We start from the raw sequence: 14,718 nt of genomic DNA, 5'->3' as shown, positions 1-14,718 counted from the left end.
ACAACCCAGAAACCAACCCCATTACCACAAACTCTGAGATTGGGAGCCAGTCCCCCTGGGTTCCCTTGCCCTTCGGCTCTATATCTGGGTGTCCTTTTCCAATAAAGACTCTTGCTCTGTCAGCCTGTGTGTCTCCTCAGATAATCCATTTCTGAATGTTAAATAAGAGCCCGCTCTCAGACCCTGGAAGAGGTTTCCCTTCCTGCAACAAATGGCGACTCTGGTGGGATCTCTTCTTCACTACAACTGACATCCTGACCACTTGGGGTCCTCGGAGACCAGCTCACCCAGTGATGGACCAGATCCAGTGGCCACAACGGGGCCATTTTGTCTCTGGTCTCCTCCTGACGTGGATGACTGGCCAGAGCGCCTTGACCAGGGAAGGAACAGGAGATTTTATTGACCTCTTTCCCCTTCCCTCTCTCTTCTGCTTTTCAGTCTTTCCTATCCTCCTATTTTTTCTTCTGTCTTGGTCCTGGACACAGGAGTCTGGCTGGAGGGCCTCAGCCTGATCTGAGGGTTTTCACCTGATCACCTCTGGTGGGCAGAGAACTCTAATTCTGCCTCAGGTCTGGTATCTGGCCTCTAGTTTCAGGTAGGGTTGAGTTCCCATCCTCCCTTCCCGGAAGCCCAGGGGAAAGTCTCATAACACCTTGCATCTGCAAGTGGCCACCAGGTGTCTGTAAGGGCATCGCTTTAGTCCCTCTACCACCCCATTCTTCTTTCAACCTGGCCTCCTTTCCTCCCTTTGAAATCTAAAGACCTGAGATATTTCTATGTACTCTGTTCATACTTGGATCTGAAGTTCGTGTCTCTGAAGGAGGTTTCCTGAGAGACTGCAGTCTTATATTTTAGGAAATGTCTGATGAGGACAGCTCAGTGTGTGTATACTTTATACTTCGAGTTCTGTGTTGTGATTTGTGATGGCTATTCTGCCTTGTGACATGGGGTAACATTGTGTGGTCACCATTTTGTTTAGACATAAGATAAAGTTGGTTTAGAAGAAACTCTCTAAAACTGGTTTCAAAACTAGTTTTTTTGCATATACAGTTAGTAAAAGCAAGCTTGATCGAATGGCTTTCTGACCCTGAGGGAACAAGTCCTAGTAGATTGAGAAATGAAAAAGTTCTAAAAAGAGTAACAAACAATCAGGATTTTCTAAGGTCAGATTGAATTTAGTTGGGTAAATGGATTTTGTTAGGAATGGGCTAGAACAAGACTGAATTTGGTTTCTCCCTCCAAAGCATTCTAGAAATGCTGCTTTCAACAACAGATTTTGGGTTTATTTGCCTTTAAACAATTTGTATTTGCTTTTGCGACCTCTTGTTACTTTCAATAAGGAATAAGTATTGTCTCACAGTGATTAAAGATCTTATTTGACCACGTGCTTTTAAAACTTCTTGACAAGTGTCCCAAATATCAAATTTTAATTAAAGTTCTTTTTATTTCCAGTTAAATTTGGGATAATTTAGAGGGCTCCTGAAGTATCTTGCATACCGGGCTGGATGAATCACAAGCAGGAACCAGTACTGCCAGGAGAAATATCTACAGCCTCAGATATGCAGACAATACCACTCTAAAGGCAGAAAGTGAAGAGGAACTAAAGAGCCTCTTCATGGGGATCAACAAGGAGAGTGAAACAGCTGGTTGAAATCTGGTTACTATTGAAACTCAATATTATAAAAATTAAGATCATGGCATCCAGTCTCATTACTTCGTGGCAAATAGAAGGGGAAGAAATGGAAGCAGCAACCAATTTTATTTTCTTGGGCTCCACAGTCACTGCAGATGGTGATTGCAGCCATGAAATTAAAAGGCACTTGCTCCTTGGAAGGAAAGCTATGACAAACCTAGACAGCATATTAAAAAGCAGAGACATCACTTTGCTGACAAAGGCTAGGAATGGTCTTGGGGATGGAGTGGTAGTCCCTGAACATCAGCACCCAGAAGCAGGTACACAACAATGTTGTGAGTTACACTTTAAAACTGATTTTCCCTTTTAGATCTTGAATTTTCCTGAACTGATCAATGATACCAAATATGGAATTAACTGTAGTCTAAGCTATGGTTTTTTCAGTAGTCAAGTACAAATGTGAGGGTTGGACCATAAAAAAGGTTCAGTGCCGAGGAATTGATGTTTTCAAGTTGTGGTGCTGGAGAAGGCTCTTGAGAGTACCTTGGACAGAAAGGAGATCAAACCAGCCAATCCTAAAGGAAATCAACCCTGAATGTTCATTGGAAGGACTGATGCTGAAGCTGATGCAAACAGCCAACACGTTGGGAAAGACCCTGATGGTGGGAAAGATTGAAGGCATGAGGAGAAAGGGTGACAGAGGATGAGATGATTGGATGACATCATTGACTCCATGGACATGAGTTTGAGCAAACTCCAGGAGGCAGTAAAGGAGAGGGAAGCCTGGTGTGTTGCGGTCCATGGGATCACAAAGAGTCAGACACAACTTCAGTTCAGTTCAGTCGCTCAGTCGTGTCCGACTTTGCAACCCCATGAATCACAGCACACCAGGCTTTAGCAGCTGAAAACCAACAACAAGGTATCTTAAAGGGAATATTTAACTCGGATTATTTGGTTCTTGTGCTTGTGCTTGCTTGAGCTCTGTTGTGTCTGACTCTGCGACCCCATGAACTGTAGCCTGTCAGGCACCTCTGACTGTAGGATTTCCCAGGCAAGAATACTGGAGTGGGTTTCCATTTCCTACTCGAGGGATTTTCTGGACCTAGGGATTGAACCCACATCTCTTGTGTCTCCCGTATTGGCAGGCAGATTCTTTACCATTGCTCCACTATGTTAGGTTAAATATAATCATTCATAATTCTGGTTACTGTAACCAAGTTTCTTTATTGATTACACTGTAATCATATGTTTAACCATGTCTTTTAAGTCTTTTATCCTTTTTAGACACTTTTGTGGGCTTCCCTGGTGGCTCAGATGGTAAAGAATCTGCCTGCAATGCGGGAGACTCAGGTTTGATCCCTGGGTCGGAAAGATCCCCTGGAGAAGGGAATGGCAACCCATTCCAGTATTCTTGCCTGGAGAATTTCAAGGATGGAGGAGCCTGGTGGGCTAAAGTCCATGGACTTGAAAGAGTTGAACACAACTGAGCAACTGACACATTCACATTCATACTCTGATGCTGTTCCAAAAAACACTTCATCATTAAGAGATTCATAGAAAGGTTATGGAAGCACTTCCAACAGTTCCACATCAAGATGATGGCTACATGAGAATTCCAGCCCATACAGATTAAAACAAGCAGTTGTCCTGCCCCTGGGGTCCGTAGATCTGGCATCCAGAGATTTTTACTCCTTCGCAGGCAGTGTTAATGCCCTTCTTCCCGTAAGCAGTGTTCATGCTTCCCGTAAGAGTCCGGGAGTAAAGTTTCTGAGGGGGGAATGAAACAGGAGGGAAGGGGGCAGGGCACAACGTTTAAAAGAAGGACATCCACAGGATATGATGAAACTGGTAGAACCAACTAGGGCCAAAATGGCAGAGTTGATTTCCACTAGACCTTGAGCCTCAGTTTATGCTCACTGTAACATATCAGCAAGCTAACTTACATTCCCACCAGCGCTGGCTAAGAGAATAACCACAGTTTCACAGTGATCTATGATTCTATCTGACAATGTTCTAAACTCTTGGGATATTTTTAACAAAACTTCCTGAATCAAATTCTAATGAAGTCCTCTTGACTTCTAGCTAACTTTGGGATACTTTGAAAGGCCCCAGAAACATCCCAAAGAGATTTATTAAACTAATTAGCTTCATTTGGTATGTTAAGTTACATGGAAAGTATTACCAAAGGAGTAATAAGTCACTTTAGGTTATATTGTATGGTAAATGTTACTAATATAAATATTCTAAAAATTATGTGAAGTTCCTAAAATTCTGACATGTCCTGGTAAAATGCTATTGGTCATAATTCTAGTTATTATCTGCAAGTGTTGTTTGTCACAGAAGTAATCAAGTTACTTTGTCAATTGCATTGTAATCAGATTTTAAACATGCCTTCTTAAGTCGTTTGTCATCATAGACAGTTATGATTTTATTCTGATGCTTTTGCAAAGTGCTTCTTTGTCAAGAAGATTTATAGAAAGGACTTCTGGATAAATACAGCTTTCACACCATAGTGCTAAACTGTATCAGATGCCCCATGACTTGGAACCAGAGGAGTATGCATACTGAAAAAGGCATAATTTAAAGGACTACCTCCAACTTGGATGGAAGGACCCTTATCTGTCTCTAAGGCATTGTTATCTCATGCACAGTGAAACTGAAAGAAATTGACTTTTGAATTAATTTCCACTCACAAAGGGCCCTTGCACTGGACTTACCTATGGAGAGAAAGACTGACTTCAAAATTACCTTAAAATGACTCTCAGAGGAGAAACTCCACTCACACCAGGACGAGAAGAAGACACTATCAGAAGTAGACAGCTCCCCAAGATCCTCAGCCTGACTTGCATGATCATTTATAAGGTTTTCTTGACTTCTTGGACCCTTGTATATGAATCGAATGTTTTTTGATCTTAGGCCTGATCCCATGCTAGTTTTAGAAATCAATCCAATTGTTGGGTTTCTGCCCAATTACTTCTGTCTAGTACTTCTGGGTTTCCTTGGTGAATTTCTCCACTCCAAGGCTCTAACTGGTTGGCCCTGATGAAATTTACCTTAAAAACTTATAGTCATGTTCAGATCACTTTGATATCACTAGATGGAATCATTTCACCTAGCCAATTAATAATGTCTGCTCTGACCCTGGCCGTAAATATAAGTTTTCTTCTGTCTGATTTCTCAAACTAAATCAGAGCAACAGCAAAGTTTCAGCCAAGGAATAAAATCTCTCACAATTATGGGATGGATTTATGTAGATAACACTAGGCTATGTAATTGAAATGTAAAATCTCCTCTATGTTGGGAGCAATTAAATCATATTAAAGATAATCAGTGTAGTAACACTAGAAAACTGGGTTGTGTGCCTTATGGACAATGCCAAAATACAATTTGCCTGAAAGGTAAGGATTGGTACAGAACAGACTAAGTCAAACGACCTGGGATACACTCAGTTCAGTTCAGTTCAGTTGCTCAGTTGTGTCTGACTCTTTGCGACCCCATGAATCACAGCACGCCAGGCCTCCCTGTCCATCACCAACTCACAGAGTTTACCCAAACTCATGTCCGTCGAGTCGGTGATGCCATCCAGCCATCTCATTCTCTATCGTCCCCTTCTCCTCCTGTCCCCAGTTCCTCCTAGCATCAAGGTCTTTTCCAGTGAGTCAACTCTTCACATAATATGGTCAAAGTATTGGGGCTTCAGCTTCAGCATCAGTCCTTCCAATGAACACCCAGGATTGATCTCCTTTAGAATGGACTGGTTGATCTCCTTGCAGTCCAAGGGACTCTCAAGATTCTTCTCCAGCACCACAGTTCAAAAGCATCAATTCTTCGGTGATCAGCTTTCTTCACAGTCCAACTCTCACATCCATACATGATCACTGGAAAAACCATAGCCTTGACTAGACGGACCTTGGTTGGCAAAGTAATGTCTCTGCTTTTTAATATACTATCAAGATTGGTCATAACTTTCCTTCCAAGGAGTAAGTGTCTTTTAATTTCATGGCTGCAATCACCATCTGCAGTGATTTTTGAGCCCCAAAATGTAAAGTCTGACACTGTTTCCCCTGTCTCCCATCTATTTGCCATGAAGTGATGGGACCAGATGCCATGATCTTAGTTTTCTGAATTTTGAGCATTCTTAGCATCATGGGATGAAATAGTCACGAAAGGCAACCCCCCCAAATTTATGATCATGAAGGGGTCCTTCCAGTTGGAAACTGGCACTTGCCATCTACCTCTGCAAAGATTAAATTATGATCACTGCAACTTCTGACCTTCAACACCCCTGAAAGGAGTTCAGTGTGGCCATCAGGAATGAGGCCCTCCGTGCTCTGGGAAAAGCCGGCAGAATTGGCCTTCAGATAGTTAGACATTTTCAGGAGGCTATTTTATGGGTCCTACTTCTTGCATCTTCTCATACCTAGAGAAACACCAACATTGTTAATGGTGACATCTGCTTTGGCTATTAAGGAGAATATTACAGTCGAAAGTCATAATGGAATAGCTGTGGGTCAACATCCAAGGAAATTACTAGGTGACACTATGAGTGCAATTTCAGACAAGTCCTTGCATTGCTAAGAGTTTTCTGAGCTGTGTCAGTCTTGGGTGCCACTGGACATTCTCAAAATGATGTCTGCTGGCAGCTAGCAACTTTACTTTTTAAAGGGTTCCTCTTGTAACTATTACTTTTCTAGATAAAGGAAATTACTTTAGATTGTACATTAACAAAAACAAGAGCCATGTATGATGACCAAAAACACCTGTTATCTATGTGTTGATACCACGTTAAAAGTTAAAACCTACTTATATAAAACTAGACAACTGGTTACTTGGCTACAAGTACCTGCAAAGTGCCAGGTCCAGACTGGGTTTCAGGTTTAGTCTTCTGAAAAGGAAGGAGATTTATTTTGTCTACTAAAATTCTAGTTATTACTCCTCCAACTACTTCTGATTGGATCTGTTACATCAAAATGGCAGACCAAGGGACTGAGATTTTATTTAAACAAGACTCAGATCCGGGACTTGGAACTCAGACATACTTTCAATTCAGTGTCTATTTTCCAAATTGAGGCAGAACTATCCTCTATTTTGACAGGAAGTTATCAGAACTATAGTTGTTCAGTTCTCTGAATTAAAACTGAGCAAGACTCTGGGATTCTGAAGTACAAATCCTTTCTGTGTCCCATTTCTTGTTTGTAGGATATAAGCTTTATTCTGCCTCCTTGACCTTCTCTGAGTCCCAAAGGGCAGATTCAGACAATTACTAATCAGGGAAGGGAGGGAATGCAGAAACAGAGGTGGACCAGTCAAGTGGTTCTTACTTGGGGACAGGTCCTTGCTCCTACTCAAGGAATATGCTTAACAATATCTTTGAGCTCTTCTGCTGAACTTAAGCCCCCACCCAGGTGAGGGATGGTAACTTTAGGCTGAATGCAAGATTCCTGGAGCACCACCCTGTTACCTCACCAGCCACCAATCAGAAGAAAGTTATACATCCTGCAGTCCTCACCCCAAATTTTGCCTTCTTTTTCCGGGCCCTGTGATGACTATCCTGTTAGCCCTCCTGTTTGGCCCCTGTTTCATCTCTGACAGTTTCAAGCTAAATTGCTCTTACTATGAGGGTGAATGCTAGTTTTTAGGCAGGAGTATACTCATTCTCAGCTGGAAGTAGTTATGGAAGAAAGAAACCTCCACCCCAATTCCCAAGAAGTAGCTTGAGTATGAAGTGTCTCGGGGAAGAGTCATTAGGGAAATGTTGACCGAAGTCACCCACCCTAGCCAGGCACTATAGCAACCGTTTGCATGACTTGTTTTAAGACAGGAGGTCCTGGTAAAGGAACAAGGAACTAACACACCATCACCAACAGGGAGAATTCGGAAAAAGACAAAAGGAGGCACTACAAGTCCTACCTACCTCTCAGAATCCTCCTCACTGAAATTCATCTTGTGTCACCAGGAAGAAGCTAGAGTCAGAATGATTGGCCAGACCATCTGGAAACTCACGCCATCACCATAGAACCCAGGACTGCGAGTCAAGGGGCAGAGCAGTGATCCTGGTTTCCCTTACGCTCCTGCTCTACCCCTGGGCATCACTTGCCAGTAAAGTCTCTTGCTTTGCCAGCACGTGTGTCTCCTCAGGCAACTCATTTTCAAGTCTTAGACAAGAGTTCACTTTCGGACCCTGGAGGTGGTCCCCCTTCCTGCAACACTTTGACCACAGTCCCTCAAAGGCACCAGGGAAACCAGGGCCAAGTTGTGATGAAGTAATAAATGAAGGGTTAAAAAGTATTCCCAAACTCTCCAGTTTGGTATTTGCATATCCAAGAAACCATTCCCAAGTCTAAGAAACCAGTTGTGAAATAGAACAATAAATTAGAACTTCTGAGGGCACTTTCTGGAGAGCTTCTATTTGATACTCTTCCTGCTTTACTGCCTCCTGCCCCACCCTCCTTTCTGACGACACTGAGGGTATAAATTGGGGCAGGGATCTGCCCCTGCACCACACCAGAGGCCAACATGAAGACAGGCACCATTTTCGTTCTGGTGGCTTTCATCATCATGGGGCTGGAGGTGGCCTGTGCTCAGGGACCCCCTATCAAAGGTGAGGGTGCTGAAGTGAATCCTTCCTGACAGCAGAGAAGGCTCAGAGACCAGTGTTAGACTTGGAGATGGTTTGGCCTGGAAGCAGCTGTGTCCCCACTGCAGAGTGGAGAGTCAACATTGATCAGACACATTTCTTTTGATCTAAATGAGCATTTATCCTGTTTTCAATTCCCTTTATCAGATTGGGTTGGATCTGATTACCAACCCATCTGTTGGTAAAATAGATAAATAGAGAGCCAATGGGAATTTGCTTTATGACTCAGGGAATTCAAACTGGGCTCTGTTACAATCTAGACGGGGTGGGATGGGTAGGGAGGTTCAAGATGGAGGGGGCATAGGTACACCTATGGCTGACTCATGTTGATATTTGGCAGAAACCAACACAATATTGTAAAGCAATTATCTTCCAATTAAAAAGAAATAATTTAATTTTACAAAAGTTGTGGGTAAAGTGTAAGGTTCTCTCTAGTTAGGACACGTGCCTAGAAGTGGGACTGCAGAGGAACCTGGAGAGCAAACACAGGGTATGTGAGTGCAGAGACAGAGCTCTCTGTAAGCAGGGACTTCTCTAAGATCTTCTTACGAAGCAAGAAAAAGAGGGCCATGACTGTACAGGTTTCTTGTCTTCTGAGTCTGGGTAGCTTTGGGAGCAGGAAGAACTCTCTCTGAAGGCACCGACTCTGGGCTTAAGAGTGAGAGGGGAGCAGTGGAGGCGGAAGGAGGAGCCCAGAGCACAAAGGAAGCAGTGCAAGAGGTGGGAGTCCGGCCAGTGACGAGGGTTCAGACTCTCAGCCTCAGTTCTCAAACCTGTCTGTCTGCATTCCAGGCTCCACAAAAACCACCTTGTTTTTTGTTTTAGGACGGCAGAGACCTGGATTCTGCCCAGAGGTGCCCAAAAATTCTCCGGGGATTTGTCTTAATGAGTGCTCAGGAGATGATTCCTGTCCCAAGGGAATGAAATGCTGCAGCAATGGATGTGGCTACATCTGCAAAAAGCCTGTCTTCAAGGTGAGTACAGATCAGCCAAGAGCTGGCCAACGGTACCAAGAGCACCCCAGCGGACTTTGCTGGAACAGACGGCTGCTCACATGTCCACTGCACATGGGAACCTGGAAAACTCCAAGAGGCTGGAGACAGCTGGCCTCATCTAAGGCCTCTTGAAGAGGAGCCCTATCCCAGGAGAGCCCTGATGAGTTCAGATGAGATATGTATCCATGATCCTAGATGCACAGGTCATTTAAAATATATATATTTATTTCTTTTGGCTGCATCGAGTCAATTACCACATGTAGCATTTTTGTTGTGGTGTTTGGGCTTCTCTCTTGTTGCAGCGTGCCAGCGTAGTTTCCCCAGGGCATGTGGGATCTTAGTTCTCCAACCAGAGATCAAACCTTGGTCCCCTCCATTGGAAGTTGGATTCTTAACCACTGAACCACCAGGGAATTCTTTCACAGGTTACTCTTAACCAAGGGCATCCCACTTTCCTTCTTCTCGCCCCCACCCTTGCAAAGGGGCTAAAGTTTTCCTGGAAATGGGTCATCCTTGGAGGAGGAAGGAAGGGAAAGGGAACCCCATGGGACGGAGTATCTCCCGTGTCAGGCAGGTGTGATGCTAGAGTTGCAATAAAAAGACAAGAACAACAGGGTGAGGGAGACATACCTAGATGAATAATTACAGTCTGGTGTGAAGAGTGCTTCATATATAGCTTGCCTAAGATCTGTGGGAGCAAAGAGAGAAGTTATTGGCTTTGCCTTGAGGGAGAGAGACTGGGAAAGTTGTCGGAGAGTGGAGATCATTGAGGAAGCATAAAGGATGCAGAATTAGCTGGAGGAGGACAGGGCAGTTGAGAGGATGGAAGGAGTGTGGGTCCTCCATTGGAGATGGGGAGGTGATGGTGGTAGAAAGAGGTTGTACATCTCAAGGGGATGGTGGAGGGTCATCCATGCCAGAGTTCAGTGAGGAAAGAGCTTCCGGCTGAAGGTTTTGGTAAACTGCTGGATGTTTCTAAGCACAGTTAAGTGAATGTGAAAGTCGCGCAGTCGTGTCCGACTCTTTGCGACCCCATGGAATAGCCCATGGAATTCTCCAAGTCAGAATAATGGAGGCGGGTAGCCGTTCCCTTCTTCAGGGGATCTTCCCAACCCAGGGATCCCACATTGCAGGCGGATTGTTTACCAGCTGAGCCACCAGGGAAGCCCAAGAATACTGGAGTGGGTAGCCTATCCTTTCTCCAGCAGCTCTTCCCAACCCAGGAATCGAACTGGGGTCTCCTGCATTGCAGGCAAATTCTTTACCAGCTGAGCTACCAGGGAAGCCCATGCACAGTTAACGTCATGATCAAATCTGTATTTTAGAAGGGTGATTCTGGCAGCCGTGGGAAAGCTGGACTGGAGGTTTATTGAGCATGCCTGGAGACCAGCACCAGAAGATTTCTCATGAATCCATGAATTCGACGCTTGGCATGGTGACAAAACATTCCTGGCTATTTGCTATTCCTGGAATTGGAGCCCTGGAAGATGAATATCTAAAATGGTGGAATGATTGCTTTCTAAAGAGCTTGTGTCCAAAATAAACTGCTTCTATGGCATTATTCAGGCTGCGTCCTTCTTTCCACTTAGGCATTCTGGCGGACCTGCTTTGGCTAGCAGGACCATATGTGCGCTCTTCAGTTGGCCCGTGAATACAGGACACTTAGGAAACCAGTAGATCAGCGGCACATTCCTCCCAGCCAGCTCCTTTCCTCCTCCCATGTCTCTGTCTCTAGACAGCGCAGAAGGCATGAGAATATTCTCTCAAGTGTTCTGTAAATATGATTTTGGTCAAGCAAAAAATGTGAATGACTATGTAGCACAAAGGAGGCCTGTTGCAGTAGCCTTTATTAGGGCAAGACTCCAAAGGAGCAGGAGCAAGGGTGCGGATACCTCATTCCAAGGCAGCACACAGACATCTAGAAGGACCGGATGCCTAACTCCGGGAGAGTGACCCTGATCCTTGGGATGTGGGTGACATGAGTTGGGAAATGCCAACTGCTGTCCTGGAATGATGAGCAGTTAGAATACAGTTAGGAGATGGGCTCTGGGACTGCAACCTCAATTCAGACTTTCCCTGAGAAAGAGGAGGCAACTTGGTCTCTCAAAGATTCCGGCAAAAATGATGAACTGGACTTGACTGCTGCACGTTTTATCTCTTCTTTCCACTGGGATCCTCCCACTTACTTGCTCAGTATGGTCCTTTGTATCTGTGTGTCCTGGTCACCAGCACTGCTCTTGTACATCTTATAACCCCAATGTCCTGTGGCCTCACCTGTCTGTGCATCAGAATGAGGGCAAATTTGCATTTAAATTCTCTTTCACTGGCTGGTCATCCCCATCCCAGACCATTCCAGGCTCCTGTCTCCCTTGGTCATTTATGCGGGTTCATGAGGATATCCCTAAAATGTTCTCAATCAGTTTCACCTGTTATCTGCCATTCTGAACGCCAAGATATAACCTTCCCCTCCAAAAATACTTGAGGATGGCATCCTACAACTTCCACTTACGTTTCTGCCCTTCAGACAGTCCAGATGTTTCTAGAAATTTGTTTGTACTTTTTCAGTTCAGTTCAGTCACTCAGTCGTGTCCGACTCTCCGCGACCCCATGAACCACAGCACGCCAGGCCTCCCTGTCCATCACCAACTCCCAGAGGTCACTCAAACTCATGTCCACAGAGTCGGTGATGCCATCCAGCCATCTCATTCTCCGTCGTCCCCTTCTCCTCCCGCCCCCAACCTTTCCCAGCATCAGAGTCTTTTCCAGTGAGTCAACTCGTCACATGAGGTGGCCAAAGTATTGCAGTTTCAGCTTTAGCATCAGTCCCTCCAATGAACAACCAGGATTGTACTTTTTAGTAAACTCATTTTTCTCATCTGCATTTTCTTTTTCTGTTTTTGTTTGTTTTTCGGCCATACCGCTTGGCATGTGGGATCTTAGTTCCCCAACCAGGGATCAAACCTGTGCCCCCTGCCCTGGAAGTGTGGAGTCTCAACCACTGCACCACCAGGAAAGTCCCTCACCTGCATTTAAACTGCCTTTATATTTAAGGGAAAATTCTATTTCTCCCTATGGAAACTGACAAGGCATTTCTTATAAGAAATGCAAATGTATATTAATTTTTGTTCCTATTTATTCTGTTTTGTTTTAAACTCTATTTTTATCGTAACAAGTGAGATTTTGGTAGTCAGGGTCTTAGAAGAGTAGTGACACAGTTTCTGCTGTTGTTTAGTCAGTAAGTCATGCCCACCTCTTTGAGACCCCATTGACTGTAGCCCCTCAGGCGACTCTGTTCGTGGGATTTCCCAGGCAAGAATACTGGAGTGCACCTAGTGTATAATCTATGCTTTAGGTAAATTCATTCTTGATATATATTCATGCATTGAAGTCTATTTTTCTCCTAAATCATGCTTTCTTAAGAACTATATATTGTTCTCTAAGTTCTAACAATTTCACTAAGAGTCAAGTATCCCCATTTGAGAGAAGCAAAAATGTTAGCTCGGAGAGCTAAAACAACTCACCCACAGTCTTACAGCTAATAAATAATATAACCAAAATGCAAGCTGATATCAGCATTTCTCCAAGCAGCCCAGAACCATCTGGCAGAGTTGTTTAATATGGTCACAATCGAATTTCTTAGGATCTGGGATATAGATTTTCTCCCAAATTCCCAAGTGATTTACATGAAGCCAAAAGACCAAAAACTACAGAATTAGTCAATAAGGATTTACCACTCTTCTTAATAAGATCCATGTGGCAATAAACATGAAACCTGGATATTATTTTCCTATAATTCATGACTTGACAAAATCAGCGGCTAACATTAGAGAAGAAAAAGATAATCAGCCAATACAAGCAATAAGACTTCTATGATGAAGGACAAATGATTTATTAGATCAATTATCTTGATCAGGGTTAGCAAACTACAGTCCTCAGAACAAATCCAGCACAATACCATGACTTCTCTGGCAATCCAGTGGTTTTGACTCCAAGCTTCCACTGCAGGGGCCACCAGTTTGATCCCTGGTTTGGGAACTAAGATCCCTATATGCCATGTGGCACTGCCAAAAACAAATTTCTTTAAATCCAACACAATCCCTGCTTTTGTAAATAAAATTTCAGAGGAACACAGCCGTACCCATTCCATTTCATATGGTATGTTTATGACTGCTTTCCCATTACTATGGCAGAGTTGAATACTTGCAGCTGAGTCTGTATGCCTGCAAAGCCCGAAACGTTCACTATCTGACCCTTCATGGAAAACTTTCCTGAGTCCTGGCCTAGATTATGTTTTTCAAAATAAGAAAGTTAGGCTAAATCAGAGTCTCTGTTGTAAAACTCCAGAGGGAGAAATTCTACATGCTTATGAGAAATGCAAATGTGTATTAATTTTTGTTAAGCCCTACTTACTTTGTTTTGTTTTAAACTCTATTTCCCAGGTGACATTAGTAGTAAAGAACCCACCCGCCAATGCAGGAGACATGAGATAGGGTTTGATCCCTGGGTCAGGAAGATACTCTGGAAGAGGGCATGGCAACCCACTCCAGTGTTCTTGCCTGGAAAATCCCATGGACTGAGGAGCCTTGTGGGCTACATTCCACAGGGTTGCAAAGAGTCGGGTAGGACTGAAGCTACTTAGCACTAGTACTCTATTTTTTAGTATTAAAAAGTGGAATTTTGATGTTCAGCATTTTTGAAGCATACTGACAATTTCTAGCAAATTTTAAAACGTACAAACTCTTCAACCTAATTTTGAGGAACCTATTTCAAGAAACACTATCTAAAGATATAAAGTTGAAGGCACATAGATGTTCTTTGCAGCCCAGCTCGCAAAAACAATGAAAGAAAAAATATATTCATCAAAAAGAGAGAGAAAGAGAACAGTTTAAAACATCACAGCACGTGCACTTCCCTGGTGGCACAGTGGATAAGAATCCGACCGCCAATGCAGGGGACAAGGGTTCGATCCTGGTCTGGGAGGACCCCACATGCCAAGGAGCAGCTAAGCCCGCGAGCCACAACTCCTGAGCCTGTCTGCTACACCTACTGAAGCCCATAAGCTTCGCCCATAAGCCTAGAGCCCACGCTCCACAACAAGAGAAGCCACTGCAATGAGAAGCCTGTGCACCGTGATGAAGAGAAGCCCCCGATGGCTCCAACTAGAGAAAGCCTGCTCTCAGCAGCAAAGACCCAGGGCAGCCAAAAACAAACTAACAAACAAACAAAAAGAACAGAGTACAGTCACATAATAAATACAGAACCACTGAAAAGGATGAAGTATTGATAGAAATGTACTGGGTGAAAAGATGTCAATGATATTAATTTAAAACTCTGAATATGGAATATGCCTTTCATATGGGCAGCTGAAAGTACCTGCATAGACTGCAGGTTCACATTGGTCAGGAGTTCCCTGGTGTCCCAGCAGTTGGGACTCAGTTCTTCCTGCAGAGAAT

General features: G+C 43.8%; 1 protein-coding gene across 1 annotated transcript; it reads left to right on the top strand.

The window, feature by feature from the left end:
• Window positions 1-8,125: 8,125 nt before the first annotated feature.
• Window positions 8,126-10,837, top strand: LOC129536652 (WAP four-disulfide core domain protein 18-like). The gene is made up of 3 exons (XM_055395697.2): window positions 8,126-8,234; window positions 9,096-9,244; window positions 10,591-10,837. The coding sequence occupies exons 1-3, from the start codon at window positions 8,150-8,152 to the stop codon at window positions 10,636-10,638; spliced, it is 282 nt and encodes a 93-aa protein (XP_055251672.2). The 5' UTR covers window positions 8,126-8,149; the 3' UTR covers window positions 10,639-10,837.
• The last annotated feature ends 3,881 nt before the right edge of the window (window positions 10,838-14,718 follow it).

This window comes from Moschus berezovskii, chromosome 20, assembly GCF_049115385.1.
Source record: "Moschus berezovskii isolate FMDL1 chromosome 20, NW_MosBer_1.0, whole genome shotgun sequence".
In the NCBI taxonomy this organism is placed as follows: domain Eukaryota; kingdom Metazoa; phylum Chordata; class Mammalia; order Artiodactyla; family Moschidae; genus Moschus; species Moschus berezovskii.
Note: the sequence above shows the minus strand (reverse complement) of the source record. Positions and strands in the feature narration are given on the sequence as shown.

What these genes read in the sequence shown, in the direction of transcription:
- LOC129536652 (XM_055395697.2), top strand. Translation starts at nt 8,150, where the DNA reads ATGAAGACAGGCACCATTTTCGTTCTGGTGGCTTTCATCATCATGGGG. An exon ending in TCAGGGACCCCCTATCAAAG is followed by an intron (nt 8,235 to 9,095) that starts GTGAGGGTGCTG and finishes TTTTTGTTTTAG; the next exon opens with GACGGCAGAGACCTGGATTC. An exon ending in GCAAAAAGCCTGTCTTCAAG is followed by an intron (nt 9,245 to 10,590) that starts GTGAGTACAGAT and finishes TCTGTATTTTAG; the next exon opens with AAGGGTGATTCTGGCAGCCG.